The 19,417-nt window shown below is 42.3% G+C and overlaps 2 protein-coding genes across 3 annotated transcripts; both read right to left on the minus strand.

Moving 5' to 3' along the window:
• Window positions 1-312: 312 nt before the first annotated feature.
• On the minus strand, window positions 313-19,404 carry LOC140282129 (transmembrane protein 272-like). 2 transcript variants are annotated; one of them, XM_072376708.1, is made up of 5 exons: window positions 19,213-19,404; window positions 18,280-18,365; window positions 1,905-1,955; window positions 1,603-1,791; window positions 313-876 (listed from the first exon to the last, which is right to left on the minus strand). In XM_072376708.1, exons 2-5 carry the CDS (start codon window positions 18,341-18,343, stop codon window positions 596-598), a joined length of 585 nt encoding a protein of 194 aa, XP_072232809.1. In that variant the 5' UTR covers window positions 18,344-18,365; window positions 19,213-19,404; the 3' UTR covers window positions 313-595. The 2 variants fall into 2 exon arrangements, with proteins under 2 accessions (XP_072232809.1, XP_072232810.1); XM_072376709.1 differs by lacking the exons at window positions 18,280-18,365; window positions 19,213-19,404 and adding exons at window positions 10,964-11,028; window positions 11,594-11,745.
• On the minus strand, window positions 15,272-18,237 carry LOC140282130 (transmembrane protein 272). The gene is made up of 3 exons (XM_072376710.1): window positions 18,139-18,237; window positions 17,819-18,025; window positions 15,272-16,830 (listed from the first exon to the last, which is right to left on the minus strand). The coding sequence occupies exons 1-3, from the start codon at window positions 18,161-18,163 to the stop codon at window positions 16,628-16,630; spliced, it is 435 nt and encodes a 144-aa protein (XP_072232811.1). The 5' UTR covers window positions 18,164-18,237; the 3' UTR covers window positions 15,272-16,627.
• Window positions 19,405-19,417: the final 13 nt, after the last annotated feature.

A 19,417-nucleotide genomic window follows, 5' to 3' on the forward strand; every position in this document is an offset into this window, starting at 1 on the left:
CAACTGCTATCAAACCGCTATCAGAGATATTTTATAAAGTATGAACTTCTCTGGTCTCTATCTGTAAGATCTGTTCATAGGAGGCGAGTTTACATGAAGAGCAAACATCTTATTGTTGCTACACCGTTCTAATTATATTAAAGTATCACGGCTCATTCATTCACACAAGTATCACAGAAATACAAGGATTCAATTAAAAACAGTGATTTAATAATTTCATCTTGCACTCTGCATAAAGTCTGAGCCACAAGTTGAGGCTCTAAATATAAAAATACACTTTGTGTATCTTTTGGAAATACAGCTGAATTTAAATCCAACACACAAATTCATCAGAGCTTTTGCAGAAGCAGAAAATACAATGTGGACAACGATTTCTAATCAGTGTTAAAACATAAATCATCTGAGAATCAAGCATGCATCCAGCAGGGCTGTCAAACTAATTCTGTTGCTTTTCTCTGAGATTTAGGAGCTCAAATCAGATCATTAAAGTGCATGTAATGCAACAAGAGTGGAACACGAGATGCAGAAACTCCACCAGCTTCAGCAGCACGCTCCCCATGAAATGCATCCTGTCATTAACTTTGTTTCAGAGTCTCTAGACGTCATTGATGGTGTTGGGGGCTGGGCGGCGGTTGTTGCTGCTGCTTCTGCTGATGCTGATGCTTCTGTTGATGGTGCTGGAGCTGGTGCTGATGCTGCTGATGCTGATGCCGCAGCAGCAGCAGCAGCTGATGACCATGAAGACACCAATCAGGATGTAGCCCAGCGTGGTGGTCCAGAAGGCAAACAGGTACAATGACTTATTACAGTAGGGATCCACGTTTGTTGTATTCTTGTTGTAGTTCGGTTCATAAATGGAGTAAATCCACACATTACCTAGAAAAGAAAACGAGAGAAAAATATAAATGTGATCTTAAGATCAGGGACAGATGTTAAAGAGTGGACTCGGTGTGATTCTGCCCAACTGGACATAAGCTGTGAAGTTTAGAGGACTGAGAGCTGAGGGACTGAACATGTGCTTCCTCTTTTAGTCACATGGTCTACAGATGGTTCAGCCCAGCTGCAGACTGCTCCTCTAATTTATTTTACATGAAAACAGGAGTTGTTTGTGAGCAACTAACAATGAAAAAAAGGAGTTATGAGGACATCTAGTGGCTGATATGTGTAACTACAGTAGGTCAGTTCGACAGCTGGCACACGTTAAAGGGGAACTCCAGTATTGTTAGACCGGACCTTATTTCTGGCATGAAATACGTTCATCTACTCACCGAGAACGGCGTCCATCAGAAGCTATTTAGATAACTCGCGATTGGCGTATATCCATATAACGGAGTGAACAGGGCAGAGACATGCAGCCTCTAAATAAGGCATTATCTGTCTTTATTTCACCAATACTTTAAGAAGAATGAATGAATGAACGTGTGCTATAGCTCTGTTAGCTCATAGCTGCTGTTATGTGGCTACTTGCGGCTATAGGAGAGCTAACGGAGGGATTTCTACACAGGCACTCTACTGGGACCACTTCATCAGCGGTTTGTCTTTGAACGCAGCAGCTTTAACAGTTGCCAGCCGACCAGAGACATGTGTCAATGAGTCGCTCACCAGTGATGAACCAGCAGAAGAGGAAGGAAGAAATCAGCGAGTTCCAGGTGGCGCAGGGCCGGTTGATGGTGCCGTCATCGGACTTCTGAGCGGTGGGGAAGCAGGACAGCGCCAGACTAAAGACCCCCGTCACTATCAGATAGATGGGAATGTAGTGCTGGCGCGGACAGTCATTCAGGTATACTGCCCCTGGTGGACACAGGGGGTGAGGACAGGATATTAATCCAAATTCTACAGTTACTTCATATCTATAATAGTAGAATAACACATCTGCCTGATTCAATACTGGTTCTGTGACTCACCAATTGAAATCTGAGCAATGGGCATAACGCACGTAATCAACCCTGAACTTCCTGCAAGAAAAAATAATAAAACACTTACGGACAACTTCCTTCACAAGAACAGAAACTATGAGATGTGTGTTCACCTCTGACAGTGCAGCTCACCGAGTATCAGCGCCACGGGCAGAACAACCAGGTCGTCTGACATTTTCAGTAACGAGGACTCAAACCTGCAGAGGAATATAAATGTCTGTGACACAGACTCATGTTATCAAAGTTCAACAATAAAAGTCTGAACCAAGCAGAGTGATCCTTATTTACAAGAAAACTGAAAAAATCATACTATGTTGATCATTGATCAACACTTTTGAGTCCGTTGCCTGTCAGAAGTCAGGATCTGTGGTCTGTCTTTGCCAGAAATTACTGTAAGCTGTTTAATTTTAATGTTTTCTCACATTCAATCCGACATGGAGACCATTCTGTAATTAAACTACTCATCACGTGCAGTCGTAATCCATGATAAAACTTTAAATACGTGAACAATACAGCTGCATAGTTTAAGGTTCAGTATGACCTCTGCCATTTTTATTGCACAGCACACCATAAACACATTATGGTTGATCTACACGACAAAACAAAACCATAACTGAAAGTTAAGGCAAAAATTCTCCTGATTGAGAAGATAAAAACCAACGATTACAAGAGAAAAGGGAAAATAATTGATAAGAATGTTTCTGAAGAAATTTTGATGCCCGCAGAGAGATAGAGGCTGTCATGTTATATTGTATTTGGAGCAGACATAACACAGGGGCTGGCATAAACCTGTTATAATAGGTCAGCCATCTTGGCTGTGCCCTCATAAGCAGTGTGAGCATTGTAAGACCAGCCCAGACAGACAGGACTGCTTTCACTTTGTGCTCAACTGACTGAGGACCTTGGTGTTCAATACTGATACATATGTTGGAAAAGTATAAGTCATTTTTATTCTGCTCCTATGTACGGTATTTCAGTTTTAAAAACGGCTTCACATTGATTTAATAAGGAGATGAGGTGACCTGGCTGTGCATGGGAGCCCGAGTGGTCGCTGTGAAAAGAGGTGAAAATCGTGAGGCCAAGCACAATGACTTTGATAATGGGTGAAAGAGGATAAAAATACCTACGTTTTGCAGTATTTTGGACGTGAGAGGCATTTGTTTGAGTGATTTTGGTATTAATTTCAAGTTGACCCCAGGACAGGGGTGTGAGAAGAGTCCTTATTTTTCCTAAAACCTAAACTGCCGTTGTGTCAAAGCTATAAAATATATCAACAAAAACCTTTAGTAGAGTTAAAGTTGAGTCTTTCCTGTCCAGTTTGAACTTTGATTGATGTCTGTGTGATGCCATATGGCTGAGTTATGAGGCCTCCAAATAGGGCTGTTTTTGTCGCATTACTTATAAATTTTAATACGTTTACATTGTGCCAAAATTCACATTTTTTTTCTCCCGATTTTCCAGGATTCTGTTCAAGTGATGAGAGATAAAAATACAAGCACAATATTCCCGATCGCTGGACACACAGGGATTTGCATTTTATCCCGGGAAGACCTACGGTGAGGGATTAGAAAAAAAAATTGTGACGGAAACCTCGAGACGATTGTGTGCTCCAGTGCCATGCATAGAAGCTAAAACATTAGTAGTTGTTTCATTTTCCCTTTGGACACATGGGAAGGTGAAAGAAGTGGTAATGTCAAATATTTTGGGCCAATTTGTATCTTTAAATACAGGAAAACCTGTGTATGTGTAAGAGAAGTGCACAGAACATTGTTAGACTGATCTATTTCCAAAAGATAAGTTCCAGCACAGATAGTAAACAAGATTAAAAGTCATGTACTGTAGGTGTCTTTGTATTTTAGGCTCCTCTCTGAATTATCTCCAACGATAAACAACAAACCGGTAAGAATAAATAGACTTTCAAAATAAAATAAGACAAAGTCCTTCAAAAGCAAAGCTCGAGTGTTCCTAACTTTGTCCAATATACATGCAGAAAGAAAGAAAGCAGTGAACAAGGGCAGACAAGCAGGAACTTTCATCTCACCCTTTCTCTTCAGTCTCTGGAAGGAAACAACTCCGCCGCGCAGTTCCTCTCTGATGTCCGATAATGGGCTTGAAAAGTCCCTGCCATTCTTTATAAAGGCTCCACACTTAGCTTTAGATCGTCCAGATTCCACTTTCTGTCTCCTCTCCAACAGTCGCTCCTAATTGGACGACAGCGTGTGCACAGGAAGCATCAGGTCACGCGGTCAGATGATTTCTAAAAAGTGGCCGATGCCAAACTCTTTCACATCGCGTCCTTCTCTGCTCATGTTACATTTAAAAGTGACACGAACCGTGAATGCAACACTAACATTTACATTAACAGAAAACAGTTTTGTGAAAGTATGTGCATGTCTGAAGGCAATGTATGAGCAGTACGATCTAAATAAAGGAATAAACCAACAAAAGAAAGTATTTATATGGCATAAACACACCCACAGGTCTTAAAAACTCCTCTTGGATCACATTTTCCTTTTCAAATGCAGCTTATAGTTGTTCCACTTTCAAGAGCAACATGCGGGACGGATCCAGTAAATGCTGGCAAATAAGAACAGATAAGGGCTGAATGAACCTTTTGTCTAACAGTGCTGTGGAGCTCCAACCACAGACGGTAACGTGGAAAAGAAAGTACACCCTCTTCAAATTATTAGACTTTAACCATCAAGATTTAAGAAAAAGATCCGGTCCTTTAACAGGTCTGAAAATGAAATCGGATGTTAGGGAAGCTGAAACTTTCTTTAACCTGCTGCAGCATCCAAAGTTTTTACTCTACAGGCACCATTTTTCCATCAAAACGTAGGAAAATTGCTCTTCTCTTTGACAAAGCAACTCTCCGAGCTGTTCAACCAACTTGTTGATAAAGATTCTCAGTCATCCAGGTCATGGTAATCATAAGAGCTTGAAGTCAAGTTGCCCTTATTCAAGCTCTTATGATTATCCAACCTACACTTGTTGTACCAGAAGCCTCCAAATTACTGTAAAACACCAAACTCACCCATAGACAACAATACAAACATACAATATCCATATTTTGCTTTGCGTTTTTGTGTTATTCTTTGATTTTCCCTCCTCTGCTCTCTCTCCTGTTTTACCACCTTCCTTGGGCACTGTTCTCAGAGTGGCTTCATGATCCGACTCACCTGTGCTGGACCGATTTTCTCCTGCTTAAAAACCTGGGTCAAGTCTCCAGTCGGCGCCACTTCATCTGCGTTGAAGCGGTGTCGAACTAATTTGTGTCTCAGTGAAGATCAACTTTAGTAACGTGTGCAATTGATTGTAATGTTAGCGACATACTGTATGAATAATTTCCATCTGATAATAACATTTAGTTGATGAGGACTGCAAGAGTGAGGCAGGCTCACTCATACCTGCAGCGACCCCTTTAACTGAGGCAGGGGAAAGTAAAATGACAGAGGCGAAAATCTATAAAATGTTGGTGCATACTTGAAATTAAAGTTTTACTGCAACCAAAACCATTTGTACTGTATATAATTGGATGAGAATGGATAAGGGAACCAAATTGATAAGCAATATATCGATAATGGAAGCGGAATTGCTAAATTCTTAACAATTCCCATCCCTATTTGTCATCCTGCGTCTTGGATTGTTGAAGATCTTTGGAGAATCAGAACCGAGGACTACTCGGCTGTTTTATGGAATCACATCCAGCCAGCAGGTTGTCAGCTTCTGTGACCAAATCACCTGCCGCTCTGCAGCGCCACCGTTTGTTTCAGATTGAGAAGAGGGCGACATGCTCCAACGGAAACAATCTTTTGCTGTTGGATTCTTTAAAGACCTACAGTGCCTTGCAAAAGTATTCATCCCCCTGGCATTTTTTTCACGTTTATTTTGGAATTAAATGGATTGTTTGAGAGTTTGAACCATTTCATTTACAGAACATGCCTACAACTTTGAAGATGTATTATTATTATGGGTGCCCCATGCCATAGGCAGGGCACACATATTACTATTGCTCATACTTATTATTTTTCCGCTTCCGTCACGTTTTTCGGCGCGCTACTCGTCCCACAGCGTTGGTCCGACTAAAATAAAAAATACATGGCTGCGTGCGCGCCGATGGGCAGAAGTGTGCTATTACTTTTCTCTCTCATTACTCGAAAGAAATAGCGGATAAATGGGAAAAAGCGGGCAAATTGTCAATGGGAAAATGAATGGAGAAGGCCAAAAAGAGGCAGTTTGGGGCTCTTCGAGCCCCAAACTGCCTCACATTGGAGGCCTCTGAACTCAGCCATACAAGGTCATACACACATCATTCAAAGTTTGTGTGTGACAGGAAAGACTCAGCTTTAACTGTGGTAAAGGGCTTGTTAATAGCTTATACGGCTTTGACACAACGGCAGTTTACGTTTTAGGTGTCCAGAGGAGGTCGTCTAATGTCAGTTACACTGTAACTGTCACTCTAAAAATCTTTAAAAAACAATTTCTCGAACAAATGCCTCTCACGTCCAAAATATCTGCCTGATCTTGATAAATTATACATCAAAACGTAGGTATTTTAGTTGTCTTTCACCCAATGTGACTGTCATTGAGCTGGGCCTCACAGATTTCTCACAAATCCCCTCTGAGCGCAGAGAGGGAACATTCCATCCCATTATAAAACGGCCGAGCCCTGAAATCAGTGTGAAAAATCATTTTAAAACTGCCATAATAAAGGAGCCACGGGGGTTAGAAGAATAAAAATGACACCGCTGGCTTCCCCCGTCCCTTCTGGCGCTCACGGTGAAAGAATTATTCGGATACGACTTCTACTTTTCGAACAGCGAGCGTTTTGTTCCAGATTTCTGCCTCAATATGAAAACCCCATGATTTTAAGGGGACAAAGTGAGGTGCAGAATTCGGCAGTTGGCAGTTGGCAGGCACAGCTGTTGCCCATAGCAACTAATGCTGACCACACCCAAGAAGGCTGCCCTGTTCTATCACAGCTGATGAGGGCAGAGCCAAGATGGCGGATGAGGGCAGAGCCAAGATGGCTGATGAGGTCAGAGTAAGCAGGGCAGGAGCAGGGCAGCAGCAGTGCAGGAGCAGGGCAGCAGCAGGGCAGCAGCGGGGCAACAGCAGGGCAGCCAACATGGTTAAACAGATTCATGCCAGCCGCTCGTGAGACAAGTGCGTGCGATAGCACGCATTAACTCATAAGTTTCCATTATTCAGAACAGATTAACAGGTTCATGCCAGCTGCTGAGGAGACAAATGCGTGCGATAGCACGCACTAACTCATAAATTTCCATTATTCAGAACAGATTAACAGCTTCATGGCAGCCCCTGATGAGACAAATGCGCGCGATAGCGCGCACTAACTCATAAATTTCCATTAATCTGATCAGATTAACAGCTTCATGGCAGCCCCTGATGACACAAATGCGCGCGATAGCGCGCACTAACTCATAAATTTCCATTATTCAGAACAGATTAACAGGTTCATGCCAGCTGCTGAGGAGACAAATGCGTGCGATAGCACGCACTAACTCATGTTTTTCATTAATCTGAACAGATTAATAGGTTCATGCCAGCCCCTGATGAGACAAATGCGCGCGATAGCGCGCACTAACTCATAAATTTCCATTAATCTGATCAGATTAACAGCTTCATGGCAGCCCCTGATGACACAAATGCGCGCGATAGCGCGCACTAACTCATAAATTTCCATTATTCAGAACAGATTAACAGGTTCATGCCAGCTGCTGAGGAGACAAATGCGTGCGATAGCACGCACTAACTCATGTTTTTCATTAATCTGAACAGATTAGCAGCTTCATGGCAGCCCCTGACGACACAAATGCGCGCGATAGCGCGCACTAACTCATAAATTTCCATTAATCTGATCAGATTAGCAGCTTCATGGCAGCCCCTGACGACACAAATGCGCGCGATAGCGCGCACTAACTCATAAATTTCCTTTAATCTGAACAGATTAACAGGTTCATGGCAGCTGCTGACGAGACATTCACTCATATGTTCTCCATTATTCTGAACAGATCAACCAGGCCTTATGTGTCTAAAGCAGGCAGATTTCACCAGAACAAGCCTGAATCTCATATTTAAGACTGGATTATGATCATATAATGCTTGACTGGCAACTACCAGCCTCTCTGCCTCTCTGTGTGTGTGTGTGTGGACGGGCAGAAGACGGGCAGCAGCTGGGCACCCATCAAAATTTCTTCAGAAATTTTCTAGTTATTTTTATTATTGTGAAGCAAACAGCAAATAGGACAAAATAACAGAAAACTTCAGCGTGTATAACTGTTCCCCCTTCTTATTTTTAACACTAAGTAATAACTTTTTTTGGTCACTCTTCCTTAAAGCCCAGCTCTATGGAGTGTACGGCTTATTGTGGTCCTATGGGCAGATACTGTCGTCTCTGCTGTGGGACTCCTTCAGGGTTACCTTTGGTCTCTGTGCTGCCTCCCTGATTAATGCCCTCCTGTCCGGTCTGTGAGTTCAGGTGGGCGGTCCTCTGTTGAAAGGTTTGTTGTGGTACTATGTTCTTTCCATTTGAAGAGGATGGATTTGATGGTGCTCTGGGGAATCATCAAAGATTTTGACCTTTTTTTAGAACCCAATCCCGACTCCAAATGTAAAAATACACTTTGTGTATCTTTTGGAAATACAGCTGAATTTAAATCCAACACACAAATTCATCAGAGCTTTTGCAGAAGCAGAAAATACAATGTGGACAACGATTAATACCAGCTTCAGCAGCACGCTCGTCTTACGCAGCCCCATTAAAATGCATCCTGTCATTAACTTTGTTTCAGAGTCTCTAGACGTCATTGATGGTGTTGGGGACTGGGCGGCGGTTGTTGCTGCTGCTTCTGCTGATGCTGATGCTTCTGCTGATGGTGGTGCTGCTGGAGCTGGAGCTGGAGCTGGTGCTGATGCTGATGCCGAAGCAGCAGCAGCAGCAGCAGGTGACAAGGGCGAAACCAATCAGGATGTAGACCAGCGTGGTGGTCCAGACGGCAAACAGGTACAATGTCTTATCACAGTAGGGATCCACGTTTGTTGTATTCTTGTTGTAGTTCGGTTCATAAATGGAGTAAATCCACACATTACCTAGAAAAGAAAACGAGAGAAAAATATAAATGTGATCTTAAGATCAGGGACAGATGTTAAAGAGTGGACTCGGTGTGATTCTGTCCAACTGGACATAAGCTGTGAAGTTTAGCTGAGGGACTGAACATGTGCTTCCTCTTTAAGTCACATTGTCTACAGATGGTTCAGCCCAGCTGCAGACTGCTCCTCTCATTTATTTTACAAGAAAACAGGAGTTGTTTGTGAGCAACTAACAATGAAAAAAGGAGTTATGAGGACATCTAGTGGCTGATGTGTGTAACTACAGTAGGTCAGTTCGACAGCTGGCACACCTTAATGTTACTTCCAAAGCAGATTGGTAAAGCTTGCTGCCTCTGTGCAGCGTAAAGGTGTCACACCTCCACTGAGTCATGCATCTTAACAGCCACAAGTTCATCATAGCTGATCATCAAGTGTACAGGAGGGGCCAGAGTCGTCTCTTCTTCCTGAGACGGCTCAGGTCCTTCAATGTCTGCAGTGATATGATGCATGTTTTATCACACTAACATTGAGAGTGCACTGTTCTATGCTGTTGTCTGCTGCAGGAGTTGCTCTACAGACAAAAACTGTGGCGCCTGGACAAACTGGTGAAAAAGGCCAGTTCTGTTATAGGCAGAAGGCTCGACCCTCTCAGTGCTGTAGTGGAGCAACGGACGAGGAGGAAATTTCATTAATTAATTAATTCATTAATCTGAACAGATTAATAGGTTCAAACCAGACCCTGATGAGACAAATGCGCACGATAGCACGCATTCACTCATATGTTCTCCATTATTCTGAACAGATCAACCGGGCCTTATGTGTCTAAAGCAGGCAGATTTCACCAGAACAAGCCTGAATCTCATATTTAAGACTGGATTATGATCATATAATGCTTGACTGGCAACTACCAGCTTCTCTGTCTCTCTGTGTGTGTGTGTGGACGGGCAGAAGACGGGCAGCAGCTGGGCACCCATCAAAATTTCTTCAGAAATTTTCTAGTTATTGTTGTTGTTGTCTATGTAAATATATAATATATAAAAATATATAAAATATAAAAATATTATGTAAATATTTATAATTTTTTTGAGCTACTTCACAAATAAGAATTTCTGCCACTGGGGGATCCACACACACAGCTTCAGGTCACAAACTCATCAGGAAATCTTTAGGGAAATTACAGCTTGGAGGAGGGTTATCATGGAAGAGATAATGTCTGCTATCATGACTGAATGGACAGTTTGGAGAAGGAGTATTTTTCCTCTGCAGGGCCCTCATGCTGCTTCAGTTGTGAGACTTCATGCACCATAACATGCTCCCATATTCAGGTTTTGCTGCTGAAGCTTAAAGTTTATTCAGATTTGACATAAATCCTGAAGGATGTAAGGGAGTTCACATTAAGCTCCACACTGGACAGCAGCGGTTTGTCTTTGAACGCAGCAGCTTTAACAGTTGCCAGCCGACCAGAGACATGTGTCAATGAGTCGCTCACCAGTGATGAACCAGCAGAAGAGAAAGGAAGCAATCAGCGAGTTCCAGGTGGCGCAGGGCCGGTTGATGGTGCCGTCATCGGGCTTCTGAGCGGCGGGGAAGCAGGAGAGCGCCAGACTAAAGACCCCCGTCACTATCAGATAGATGGGAATGTAGTGCTGGCGCGGACAGTCATTCAGGTATACTGCCCCTGGTGGACACAGGGGGTGAGGACAGGATATTAATCCAAATTCTACAGTTACTTCATATCTATAATAGTAGAATAACACATCTGCCTGATTCAATACTGGTTCTGTGACTCACCAATTGAAATCTCAGCAATGGGAATGACGCAAGTAAACAGCACTGAACATCCTGCAAGAAGAATAATCAAACACTTACTGACAACTTTCTTCACAAGAACAGAAACTATGAGATGTGTGTTCACCTCTGACAGTGCAGCTCACCGAGTACCGGTTTCCCGGGCAGAACAACCAGGTCGTCTGACATTTTCAGTAACGAGGACTCAAACCTGCAGAGGAATATAAATCACTGTGACACAGACTCATGTTATCAAAGTTCAACAATAAAAGTCTGACTGAAACCAAGCAGAGTGATCCTTATCTACAAGAAAACTGATAAAAAATCTAACTATGTTGATCATTGATCAACACCACTCATCACGTGCAGTCGTAATCCATGATAAAACTTTAAATATGTGAAAAATACAACTGCATAATTAAAGTTTCAGTATGAACTCTGCCATTTTTATTGCACAGCACACCATAAACACATTATGGTTGATCTACACGACAAAACGAAACCATAACTGAAAATCTTCAAATTGCTGATTTAGAAGATAAAAACCAACGATTACAAGAGAAAAGGGAAAATAATTGATTAGAAGCTAAAAAATTTGTAATTTTTTCATCCTTTTTTTATTTTCCTTTTTTATTGTCAAATATTTTGGGCCAATTTTTCTCTTGAAATTCAGGAAAGCCTGTCTATGTGTAAGAGAAGAGCACAAAACATTATTAGAATGAGCGCAGTGAAGAATGCAGTGAACAAGAGCAGACAACCAGAAACTTTCATCTCACCCTTTCTCTTCAGTCTCTGGAAGGAAACAACTCCGCCGCGCATTTCCTCTCTGATGTCCGATAATGGGCTTCGTATTCGAGCAAAACCTCTCGACGTGTCCGGTGAAGGAGATTTCTGTGTGAAAAGGTCCCTGTCTTCAGGCTCCACACTTAGCTTTCGATAGTCTCCTGTCTATAAAAGCCGCTCCTAATTGGACGACAGTCATCTACCTGTGGGAAGCGCGTGTGCACAGGAAGTATCGAGGTCAGCATCGATTTGTAAAAATGGGCCGATGCAAAACTCCTTCATAATGCGTCCTTCTCTGCTCAGGTTGCATTTTAAAATGAAGAATAAAAACTACAGCTCAACAACAGTGTTGGTGAGACTAGAATAAAGGACTGTATAGGGTTGGTGTATTCTGAGTTTAAGCTATATTCGCTCCCGGGACGTCGGTCAGGACACAAACAGAGGAGATTGGAATCCAGTTTAGGCAGTTTTACTGATGAGAGGCAGGCACAGGCGAGTTACAGGCCGTTTACATGGCAGGAAACGGTGCAATAGGTGTGTGAATGTGTGTGGTTCTGCAGAATACAGGCAGAAAAGGAAACCATAATGAGCTTAAACACGAATACCATCATATATTACATAATTGCAATAATATAGTATTTGATAGTGTAGCATTTACACTATACAGGTTATCACAGTATAAGATCAGACATTAAGAATAATCTTGATTAGTGCAATAACTTCACCACTCTCAATTTACCATACCAGCTCTTATATAGACCATAAATAAGGTAAAGAGAAGTATCCAAGGCGGTGCTTAAGGCACGCAATGAGGAACTCACGTGAACACATACAACCATGACTGGAAACGGTAAATGAAGTAAACCTCAACATGAGAAAACACCGAATCGAAATAATGTACTTACAATCAACAATGACGCACACTGGCACTTCGGTGCTGAACAGCATATAAATGATGACTGAACTCAACTTAACGGGCGCTCACTTCTCTGGTACCACTATAATAACCAGAATACCTTGCATTCTTAAGGTGGTGCGGACTACTTTGGTCAATGTTAACCTGTTAGACCGATTCCTTCATTGGAAGCCCAAGAACAAGCCGGAGAAATCTTTTATTAAACAAAGTATTTATTAGTGGTCACATGTAAAGTATATTGCGGCGGTGGACCGGGGGGCCAGAGCTCCCGCAGGAAATCCGTCAGGCCGAGCTCCGTTATCCGGAAACATTTCATATTTATATTCAGCTTTATCTCACAGAGGTTGTACTCACACTTGTCATAATATAATTGGCCAGTTTTTAGTGGCATGATCAGGTCAACCACTGTCCTCGTGGTGTTCTTTGGATGTGATAAACAATGTGTGTGTGTGTGTGTGTGTGTGTGAGTGCTGTTTTAGGCGTGGATCTAATGTACCAGACCTATCTGCCCTAATAGAGATGTTTTGTCTGACCCAGTTGTTTATGTCATTCTAAGGTCTTGGACCATTTAAGGTCATCTGTTGTGCAGTATGAGCAGAGTGGAAAAGTACCAGCTAGGAACAGAGGTTATTTAGTAAAATACAGAATATGAATACATAATGTCTAAGAACAAAGGCAGTTATAACAAACCCTTAAGGTGGAACTACAAAGACGGATAACAAATATTAATCATTGAAATCTGGAGCCTTTCTAACAAACAGCACACGATTTATTACACCATGTCATTCATTTAACAACTCTAAGCCAAAGTGCAGGAGAAAGGTGTGGAAAACTAAGTGTGTCGGGTGGTGACACAATACTGGGAGTGTAAAAGAAGCTCAATAATGCCACCTGGGGGGACCTAAACCAAGTCCACCTCGGGAGTCTTAAGGTTACTCAGACAGAACATGATTTCCAGGACAAAAATACATTTTATTTAATCCTTTAAACAACTGAAAATAAACAACAAAAACAGCTGGCGATGAGCATCCTCCAAAGGACTGCACTGGTTTCACCTGTAAAGGTGATGGTCACAGACAAACAATGCAAACTAGGATGCCAGAAATTCCCAAAAATAATATAATAAAAAAAAGAACACAATTCCTTCAAATAATTCAAATAATGTGAGTAAATCAAACAAAATACCAAAACAATCTGTAAAGGAAATCAAATCATCCCTGCATGTGTTCATAGTGTGTCTCACACCTCCGCCTTTAACGGGACGGGCGGAGCTGCCAGCCACCCTCAATCACATTAAACCAGTTGTCACTTCAATTGAATAAACTAATAAAGAACAAAGAAACAAAATAAGAAAAAAAACAGCGGCAAAATAAGGCCATACGACTTTTAACCTAAACAAATAATCAGACACAACAAACTCATAACGAGTGGGACCAAAACTGAATTAAAATCATAATACAGACAAAAACAAAAGCACAAAAAACCCAGTGACAATCAGAACAGAGACAAAGCAGCCGTCTGGTGTGGAGTTCAGTGCCTTGCAAAACGTGTTCGCCCCCCTCGGCATTTTTCCCGTTTTGTTGCCTCACAGCCTGGAATTAAAATGGATTGTTTGAGAGTTTGCACCATTTAATTTACAGAACACGCCCACAACTTTGAAGATTTATCATTTTTTAAAATTTCTTTTTTATTGTGAAGCAAACAACAAATAGATTCAAGATTCAAAACCTTTATTTGTCCCACGAGGGACATTTGATTCTGCCGTAGTAGCAATAAAAACAACAACGACAACATCAGGGTCGACACACACAGTCACAGAAAATCAATTATAAGCAAATAAAAATGATAAATAAATAAAAACGCAGACTGGAATAAGACATGAACCATGATGACGCTACCTGTGTGGTACAGAGCTGAGCAGTGAGATGGCAGAGGGTATGAAGGAGAATTTGAATCGGCTGGTGGTTGTCTGAGGCGGGAATTATTATATCTATATATATATATTATTATATCTATTATACAGTTCTATACAGTTCTGAGGGTTTCTGTCTGAGTCAGTGCCAATGAGTTTACTGCTGACTTTCGTTATCCTGGTTATTGAGTTTTTGTGTTTCAGGTTGAGTGATGCGAGCCAACAAATAAAAGAAAAGGACTCAATAAAAGATCTATAAATGATCTATAAAACATTGTCATCAGGGATCTGTCGACCTGAAACTTCCTGAAACAGAACACACGCTTTTGGCTTTTCCTAATCAGCATGTCAGTGTTTCCCTCAAAAGTTAGTTTGCTGTCATTTATGGTGCCCTGGGACTTGTATGAATCGACAACCTCCACATTTTCTCCATTTGCTGTGGCGTTTACAGGGGAAGGGAGGCTGCGTCTAAAATCAATGCACACTTTGTTTTTGTGACATTCAGTTCTAAAAATGCTTCACTGCGCCACCTTAAAAACTCATTTAAAACAGGACCATGGGACACTTCAGTGTCATTTAACAGGCTCACAATAACTGTGTCATCTGCAAATTTAACAACGTGACGGTTGTCAAATTTACGACAGCAGTCGTTTGTGTGCATGGTAAAAAGGAGAGAGAGAACACAGGCTTGTGGGGATCCGGTTGATGTTTTTGTTGGTGGGGATCTGTGCTCATTTACTCTGACCCCCATTGTTACAGTCCAGCTTTCATGTTCACTGAGCTTTTCCACAAGCAGGTGCGGCTGAATCGTTTTAAATGCTGAGGAAAAGTCCACAAATAACAGTCTGGCATGGTTTTTGCTGCCCTCTAGATGCTTGTATATGAACTTAAGAAGGGTAATAGTGGCATCCTGCACCCCCCTGTGGAGGGTCAGATAGGACAAAATAACAGAAAACTTCAACGTGCAGAACTGCACTTTTTGCGGCATTTACAGCTGCAAGTCACTTCGGATAAGTCTCTATGAGCCACATCTCGCCACTGGGCAAAACTGTTCCAGCTCCTTCATGTTGGACGGTTTTCGCTTGGGAACAGCAATCATCAAGTCTAACCACTGATTCTCAGTTGGATTGTGGTCTGGACTTTGACTCGGCTGTTCCAACACATTTAAATGTTTCCCCTTAAACCACCCGAGTGTTGCTTTCGCAGTCTGCTTCAGGTCATTGTCCTGCTGGAAGGTGAACCTCCGTCTCAAATCACAGGCAGACTGGTTTTGCTCAAGAATATCCCGTATTTAGCACCATCCATCTTTCCCTCAACTCGTCACTGCTGCTGAAAAACACCCCACAGCATGATGCTGCCACCACCATGTTTCACTGTGGGGATGGTGTTCCTGGGGTGATGGGATGTGTTGGGTTTGCACCAAACATAGCGTTTACCTTGGTGGCTGAAAAGTTCAATTTTAGTCTCATCTGACCAGAGCATCTTCCTCCAAACATCTGGGGAGTCGCCCACATTCCTTTTGGCAAACTCAGAACATGCCTTCTTATTTTTAACACTAAGTAATAACTTTTTTTGGCCACTCTTCCTTAAAGCCCAGCTCTATGGAGTGTACGGCTTATTGTGGTCCTATGGGCAGATACTGTCGTCTCTGCTGTGGGACTCCTTCAGGGTTACCTTTGGTCTCTGTGCTGCCTCCCTGATTAATGCCCTCCTGTCCGGTCTGTGAGTTCAGGTGGGCGGTCCTCTCCTGGCAGGTTTGTTGTGGTACTATGTTATTTCCATTTGAAGAGGATGGATTTGATAGTGCTCTGGGGAATCATCAAAGATTTGGACATTTTTTTAGAACTCAACCCCGACTCCAAATGTAAAAATACACTTTGTGTATCTTTTGGAAATACAGCTGAATTTAAATCCAACACACAAATTCATCAGAGCTTTTGCAGAAGCAGAAAATACAATGTGGACAACGATTTCTAATCAGTATCAAAACATAAATCATCGGAGAATCAAGCATGCATCCAGCAGGGCTGTCAAACTAATTCTGTTGCTTTTCTCTGAGATTTAGGAGCTCAAATCAGATCATTAAAGTGCATGTAATGCAACAAGAGTGGAACACAAGATGCAGAAACTCCACCAGCTTCAGCTCGTCTTACGCAGCCCCATGAAATGCATCCTGTCATTAACTTTGTTTCAGAGTCTCTAGACGTTATTGATGGTGTTGGGGGCGAGTCGGCCGAAGCAGCAGCAGCAGCAGCCGATGACCATGAAGACACCAATGAGGATGTAGCCCAGCGTGGTGGTCCAGAAGGCAAACAGGTACAATGTCTTATCACAGTAGGGATCCACGTTTGTTGTATTCTTGTTGTAGTTCGGTTCATAAATGGAGTAAATCCACACATTACCTAGAAAAGAAAACGAGAGAAAAATATAAATGTGATCTTAAGATCAGGGACAGATGTTAAAGAGTGGACTCGGTGTGATTCTGCCCAACTGGACATAAGCTGTGAAGTTTAGAGGACTGAGAGCTGAGGGACTGAACATGTGCTTCCTCTTTAAGTCACATGGTCTACAGATGGTTCAGCCCAGCTGCAGACTGCTCCTCTAATTTATTTTACATGAAAACAGGAGTTGTTTGTGAGCAACTAACAATGAAAAAAGGAGTTATGAGGACATCTAGTGGCTGATATGTGTAACTACAGTAGGTCAGTTCCACAGCTGGCACACCTTAATGTTACTTCCAAAGCAGATTGGTAAAGCTTGCTGCCTCTGTGCAGCGTAAAGGTGTCACACCTCCGCTGAGTCATGCATCTTAACAGCCACAAGTTCATCATGTATTCATGCATGAGATAAACACGAGGATCCACACACACAGCTTCAGGTCACAAACTCATCAGGAAATCTTTAATGGAGGAATTTAGGGAAATTACAGCTTGGAGGAGGCTTATCATGGAAGAGATAATGTCTGCTATCATGACTGAATGGACAGTTTGGAGAAGGAGTATTTTTCCTCTGCAGGGCCCTCATGCTGCTTCAGCTGTGAGACTTCATGCACTATAACATGCTCAGATATTCAGGTTTTGCTACTGAAGCTTAAAGTTTTTCAGATTTTACATAAATTCTAAAGGGTGTAAAGCAGGGATGTCCACATCCGGTCCTCGAGTGCTGCTGTCCTGCAGGTTTTAGATGTTTCCCAGTTTCAACACACCTGATTCAGATGAAATAGATCTCTTTAAAAGATTGTTAAGTTCTGCACAAGCCTGCTAATAATGCATTGATCGGAACCAGGTGTTAATACTTAATCTTATCTGTGATCTCATCAGCAGTTTGTCTTTGAACGCAGCAGCTTTAACAGTTGCCAGCCGACCAGAGACATGTCAATGAGTCGCTCACCAGTGATGAACCAGCAGAAGAGGAAGAAAGAAATCAGCGAGTTCCAGGTTTTGCAGACCCAGCTCAGCGGGTTGATGGTGCTGTCATCGGGCTGCTGAGCGCAGGGGAGGCAGGAGAACACCACCAGCACCAGGCCAAAGACCCCCGTCACTATCAGATAGATGGGAATGTAGTGCTGGCGTGGACAGTCATTCAGGTATACTGCCCCTGGTGGACACAGGGGGTGAGGACAGGATATTAATCCAAATTCTACAGTTACTTCATATCTATAATAGTAGAATAACACATCTGCCTGATTCAATACTGGTTCTGTGACTCACCAATTGCAATCTGAGCAATGGGCATAACGCAAAGAAACTTTGAAAATCCTGCAAGAAGAAATAATCAAACAATTACGGACAACTTTCTTCACAAGAACAGAAACTATGAGATGTGTGTTCGCCTCTGACAGTGCAGCTCACCGAGTACCGGCGCCGAGGGTTGAGGAGGCCTGCGGATGTTCTGAACTAACTGGCTGTTTGACATTTTCAGTAACGAGGACTCTAACCTGCAGGGGAATATAAAAATCACTGTGACACAGACTCATGTTATCAAAGTTCAACAATAAAAGTCGAAAAATTCTCCTGATTCAGAAGATAAAACAAATAATGATTACAAGAGAAAAGGAAAAATAATTGACTACATCTACCTTCAGTTTTTAATAAAGTTACAAAGATATGCATATTGACTTTAGGAAACTTTCCAGAGCGAAGGAACTCGCCATCATTAAGGGTCAGACAGTGGAGTGTGTAGAAAACTATAAATATCTTGGGACCATCATCGACAATAAGCTAAACTTTGAGGCAAACTGTGAAGCTGTGTACAAGAAGGGGAACCAGCGTTTACATTGGAAACTGACCTCCTTTCATATTGACAGTAAAATGTTTTACCTCTGCTTCACTGAATCCTTTAGCCTGGTGTCTTGGTTCAGCACAGATAGTAAATAAGATTAAAAGTCATGTTTCAGTACATGAAAGGTGTCTTTGTGTTTTAGGCTCCTCTTTCAAGTACTAATATGGGCTTGGCTACATTCCCACAGTCTGCCAGGCCAAAACAAATGGGACACCAGCACCAAAACAAGGAAAGACAGACCGCAGACATTAGAGGAAATTTGTCAGGAGAAGCAGTCTGCTCCCATTTCGCAGGACATAAACCTTAAGAGGTTTTATGGCGTCTGACTGTTTCCAACGATAAACAACAAACCGGTAAAAATGAACAGACTTTTCCAGTAAAATAAGACAAACTCCTTCAAAATCAAAGCTCGAGTGTTCCTAACTATGTCCAATATACATGCATGCATGCAGAAAGAAAGAAAGCAGTGAACAAGGGCAGACAACCAGAAACTTTCATCTCACCCTTTCTCTTCAGTCTCTGGAAGGAAACAACTCCGCCGCGCAGTTCCTCTCTGATGTCCGATAATGGGCTTCGTATCCGAGCAAAACCTCTCGACGTGTCCGGTGAAGGAGATTTCTGTGTGAAAAGGTCCCTGTCACCCAGTTAAAAGCTCCACACTTAGCTTTAGATCGTCCAGATTCCACTTTCTGTCTCCTCTCCAACAGT

The sequence above is a fragment of the Leuresthes tenuis genome, unplaced genomic scaffold, assembly GCF_036924035.1.
Source record: "Leuresthes tenuis unplaced genomic scaffold, fLeuTen1.0.hap1 SCAF_22, whole genome shotgun sequence".
Lineage (NCBI taxonomy): Eukaryota > Metazoa > Chordata > Actinopteri > Atheriniformes > Atherinopsidae > Leuresthes > Leuresthes tenuis.

What these genes read in the sequence shown, in the direction of transcription:
- LOC140282130 (XM_072376710.1), bottom strand. Translation starts at nt 18,163, where the DNA reads ATGCCCATTGCTCAGATTGCAATTG. An exon ending in CATTGCTCAGATTGCAATTG is followed by an intron (nt 18,026 to 18,138) that starts GTGAGTCACAGA and finishes TGTGTCCACCAG; the next exon opens with GGGCAGTATACCTGAATGAC. An exon ending in CTTCTGCTGGTTCATCACTG is followed by an intron (nt 16,831 to 17,818) that starts GTGAGCGACTCA and finishes TTTCTTTTCTAG; the next exon opens with GTAATGTGTGGATTTACTCC.
- LOC140282129 (XM_072376708.1), bottom strand. Translation starts at nt 18,343, where the DNA reads ATGTCAAACAGCCAGTTAGTTCAGAACATCCGCAGGCCTCCTCAACCC. An exon ending in CATTGCTCAGATTTCAATTG is followed by an intron (nt 1,792 to 1,904) that starts GTGAGTCACAGA and finishes TGTGTCCACCAG; the next exon opens with GGGCAGTATACCTGAATGAC. An exon ending in CTTCTGCTGGTTCATCACTG is followed by an intron (nt 877 to 1,602) that starts GTGAGCGACTCA and finishes TTTCTTTTCTAG; the next exon opens with GTAATGTGTGGATTTACTCC.